Source organism: Sinocyclocheilus anshuiensis, unplaced genomic scaffold, assembly GCF_001515605.1.
Source record: "Sinocyclocheilus anshuiensis isolate Anshui unplaced genomic scaffold, SAMN03320099.WGS_v1.1 scaffold1563, whole genome shotgun sequence".
NCBI classification, from domain to species: Eukaryota; Metazoa; Chordata; class Actinopteri; order Cypriniformes; family Cyprinidae; genus Sinocyclocheilus; species Sinocyclocheilus anshuiensis.
The window spans coordinates 360,439-365,090 of record NW_015552706.1 but is presented as its reverse complement, the minus strand read 5'-3'; the positions used below and the strand labels follow the sequence as shown (position 1 = coordinate 365,090).

At 39.6% G+C, this 4,652-nt stretch overlaps 1 protein-coding gene across 1 annotated transcript; it reads right to left on the bottom strand.

The window, feature by feature from the left end:
• Positions 1-1,411: 1,411 nt before the first annotated feature.
• On the bottom strand, positions 1,412-3,537 carry LOC107667747 (guanine nucleotide-binding protein G(I)/G(S)/G(O) subunit gamma-T2-like). Its single transcript, XM_016459466.1, has 3 exons — positions 3,380-3,537; positions 2,425-2,514; positions 1,412-2,270 (listed from the first exon to the last, which is right to left on the bottom strand). Exons 2-3 carry the CDS (start codon positions 2,506-2,508, stop codon positions 2,124-2,126), a joined length of 231 nt encoding a protein of 76 aa, XP_016314952.1. The 5' UTR covers positions 2,509-2,514; positions 3,380-3,537; the 3' UTR covers positions 1,412-2,123.
• Between the last annotated feature and the right edge of the window lie 1,115 nt (positions 3,538-4,652).

Below are 4,652 nucleotides of genomic sequence, written 5' to 3'. Positions count from 1 at the left end.
GCCTCAACACACCTGCCTAGAAGTTTCTAGTATGCCTAATAAGAGCTTGATTAGCTGCTTCAGGTGTTTGATTAGGGTTGGAGCTAAGCTCTGCAGGACACCGGCCCTCCAGGACCGAGTTTGGGGACCCCTGATTTAGGCCTACTCACCCTCAGGGCATCCTAGGCATATCTGACATTCCTCTTTCAGACGAACACAATTGCAGTTATATTTAAAATTGTCCTGGCTCTTTCAAGCTGTATAATGGCAGTGAATAGTGCCCATTTTTGAAGCCTAAAATACTGCATCCATCCATCCATCCATCCATCATAAAACTACTCCACACGGCTCTGGGGTGTTAATAAAGGCCTTCTGAAGCGAAACGATGCTTAGTGTAAGAAAAATATAGATTTTTTTTTAAATTTATAAACTGTATCTCCAGCTTCCGTTCGCTCAAGTTCACGACAATGCTTAGTGGAAGGTGCAATGTAAGCTCTGGGGAGAAGAGTGTAGTCTTGCCAGAACCAAGTTTTGTTTACAGCACAGGGAAACCACGTGAACTACATCTGTAGTTTGTGCCGCCGCTGCTGCAGCCTCCTCCGTCTCGCGGAGTTCCTGATCGGTATACTCCGGTTCAAACAAATATGGCTGGAAAACTCATTCTCCTCTTGTCTTATATCGAAATCCTCCGACATTTTTCACTCAGAATCTTTGTTTTGTAGTACTAGTTCGTGATGGGTGTTTTGTTTTGCTTTCTCCTCTGGGCTTCCATGTTCATCACTCTCTCCCCGGAGCTTACGTTGCACCATCGGCTACGCCTACGTCATACGCTCGAACGCCTTGTCGTGAACGCGCCCGCTTTAGCGACCGGAAGCTGGAGATTACAGTTTATTCATTTAAAAAAAATCTATATTTTTCTTACACTAACGCATCGTTTCGCTTCAGAAGGCCTTTATTAACACCCTGGAGCCGTGTGGAGTAGTTTAATGATGGATGGATGCATGGATGCAGTTTTTCAGGTTTCAAATACAGGGGCACCATTCACAGCAGCTTGGAAGTGCCAGGACAATTTTAAAATAACTGCGATTGTGTTCGTCTGAAAGAGGAATGTCAGATATGCCTAGGATGGCCCGAGGGTGAGTAAATCATGGGCTAATTTTCATTTTTGGGTGAACTATCTCTTTAATCTTAAAGCATCAAAGAAGCATTCCGTATGAAAGCTATACGAAATGCATAGAGTTTGTACCGTGTTCGCAGGCATATGCCATATGAACACCCTAGACCATACGAAAAACAAACTCTAAATTGAGAATTAATCATTCTTTTTGGCCAAGTCATTGTTTGATTTGTGAACATAGCCGTTCTTGGAAGGCTTTAAGACCAGGCAGAATCTTCTGCCTACTGATGGTTGCTCCCGCTTCACACCCACGCGGCAATTCTTCAGCAAATCAGCTTTGACGAATACAAACAACTTGGTTACTTTTCATGAGTTCAACATCCAGCCATGCAAGAAAACAAGCAATCAATGATCAACAAGGGAAGTCATCTTTAATTATTGTAAGTTAATGTTGTTAAATAGGCCTAGATAAAACATTTTTTTTTTACATTTAAGTAGGTAACGTCTGGCATATTCTTAACCTTGGAACACATTCTTGAAACACAAAATGACCAATAAAGTATCAAGCACAAGCAGCCATATTCTACAAGTTCTGTTCTCTTTATATATATATATATATATATATATCCCTTATTATTATTTTCCTATGAAAAAACACAATTGTCCCTTATTTTCCTTGTCTGATGTTGGCAACCCTAATCACACACCAGATGGCATGCAGACACTTATTTGACTTATTTGAAATTTGAATTATTTGACTTTTGAAGATGGAACGAGAATGGAATTACAGTAATTCAGTTCCGAAGTTGCCAGTTTTATTTACAAAGAGTTTGCTTCGAGAGGGCTGCCTTTCTTAATCATCAGAATGACTCTGTAGACGGTGTTTGACTCTGTAAGTTCAAGTATTTGTTCAAGTCTTGCAGTCTCTATGACGTCTAAAACTAAGCACAATGTGTTCACTCCTCATTCAAGTTCAGATAACAGACTGCTAAACAGCTCTCATTTGCACAAATTAAAACATCCTCATTTAATTTTGCCACAGGAAATCACATGTTATTATGCATCCACCCTTCTCCTTGAAGGGGTTTTTGTCCTCAGGAACTCCTTTTATGAGAGGATCTTCTGCAGCTTGGGCCTCAACCCATTCATAAATCTCCTTTGTGGTTTTAGAGACCTGAGGAAAGAGTGAAAATATATCAGAATTCTGCCTCCTAATGGTCCCTTCATTAAAAATTCAAAATGTTTAATAAACAAAAAAAATGCAAGGGTAGCATGATGTAAAGTACTTCTTGAGGATTTCAATTTAATCAACAAACAAAGAAACTTACAGGCTCTCTAGTGTTCTTCACCTCCTTCTGAAGTTGTTCCAACTCCATTTTCAGGATGTCCTTATCAGACATATCCCGCGCCATCTTGCCCTGAGCAAAATAAAAGTTACAGGGTCACGTTCATTTTAAATCTGTGACAGTCACATTTTTTAAAGATCACATTTCTAAATACCTCAGAAAAGGACGAAAAATAATGATCATAATGTAACGGGAGGAATGTGATATAAATCCCAGCATACATCCCAGTATTTAATGCCCCAAAATGAATCCTTAAAGATCAAGACACATCACTTTTAAAAGCTCTATGACACATAGGACATGTTCTAATTCATTGGAAATGCTTATGCTGTGTGTCACTGGAAAAACAGGCTTTCTTGTTCAGAAGTCAAGTGAGCGGAACAGGTTTAACGCACGATTTGTGTAATACTAAACTATTAATTATGAAAAAGATCAGTTGACCCGGAGTTGTAAAATTGACTGATATCTTGATACTTTAAACTGAGTAAATACAGGTCTCTTTTCTACCATAACTACAGTATTGTGAACAAGGCCTAACTATTTATGTATTTTACTCTACAAAATGTGGTTACTGTTGTTAATGTCACCTAAAATGATGATATAATATTGTCAAGCTCTTTTAGTGTTTCCCAGATGAGCATAATAAAGTAAACATGTACTGTACATGGGCATATTTATGGAGAAACACGCTAACCAATATGATCTAACAGTTGTGATAACTCATATGGTTCTGCCATTGGGGTAAGAAGATGTTCAACTGCTGCAGTTCATTTTGACTGAGAAGATAGCAATACAATATTCACAATTCCTCATAGCTTTCACTGTAATCAAATGCTTACCTTTTCTGGCTGTATAATTATACATGTATATTGTCATTCATATAATTAAACCTTAAAATATACTTATGAATATAATGCATTTACAGAGTTTCACTTACCTATTGGTCAGCTGGGCAGCCGATGGAGGGAACGCGTCGCTTTCTGCAATTTAAGGGACCATGTACAGGGTTTGGGGTCTGGTGATGAACTGAACACTTCGGTCTGCTGCTGTCACCTCTTCAGGATCACCTCCAGATGGTGTGAGGTGAGGGGGGGTGGAGACCCAACAAACACACTTCCTCCATCCAGATTTCTTATCAGCTTAAGCCATCTTGGTAATTAATTTGGTCAAATCACCCAGAATCAAGGCAGAGCAGTTTATTTGTGAGTGCATGTGGGCTGTTCTTCTTACAAGATTTAATTTTATGTAACGTGCCATGAAAAAAACTGGAGTTGGTACAGAGGATCTATCTGCAGTTGATGTATTTATTTTTAGAGGTCAACATGTCACTGACCTTCTCTAGAATCAGGTATCCTGGACATGACCGAATGAATATGTGAGCCATCTTATTCATCCAAGTCAATTATCCTGTTAGCCCAGAACACTTCCAGAAGAACAAATAAGTGGTTGAATGCTTTGGGGTTGTCAATGACTCTAGGAGCAGGGTGGCCAATAGACAGTACAATGTTTACAATGCTTATGTAACGGGGCTGACGAGACGTGAGACGTGTGGATCCGTCTGCAGGCTTTATTAAAGAGAAGTGGTAAACAGGCAGGGTCAAACAATGGCAAACAGGTATATGGCGGGCAAAGCACAAGAATAGTCCCAGGGCTAGCGTAGGTCACCGATCGGCAGACAGAATCACAGGGGCGAGACGAGAGGGAAAAATCCAGAAAAACAGGCAAAGATAAGAAACCGCGAAAACAGGCAAGGCAAGGCAAAAACAAGGAAAACTCAGAGACTCGGAATGGGGTACGGGCTAAACAATACTCAGCAGAGAAAGGTGGTAGGAGTGGGTGTTATATAGTGAGTGAGGTGATTAGAAACAGCTGTGTGCAATGAGTGCAATCAGTGCAGTGTGCAAATCGTGCAAAGAATGATGGGATATGTAGTCCGGGGTGCTATGCAACAGTTTGTGTTGTGCGAGAGTCAATGTAATGGAAAGGGTGACCTCTGGTGGTGAATAAACGGAAGTCCATGGACCGAATTCGTGACAGCTTATACATAATTTACACCTATATTCTTTAAAAACAAATACATTTATTACACATTTTTAAAAAATATTTATGACTCATAATATTTCATCAAAATGTATTTTACATTAACAAGACTGTTAGTAGACTCTATCTCTAATAATAACTGGCATGGTGTCATAAAAAAAAACCATTAC

Bases quoted from the DNA above. Each gene is read 5' to 3' on its own strand.
- LOC107667747 (XM_016459466.1), bottom strand. From the start codon at position 2,508: ATGGCGCGGGATATGTCTGATAAGGACATCCTGAAAATGGAGTTGGAA. The intron at 2,271-2,424 runs GTAAGTTTCTTT...CTCTTTCCTCAG, and splicing joins TGAAGAACACTAGAGAGCCT to GTCTCTAAAACCACAAAGGA.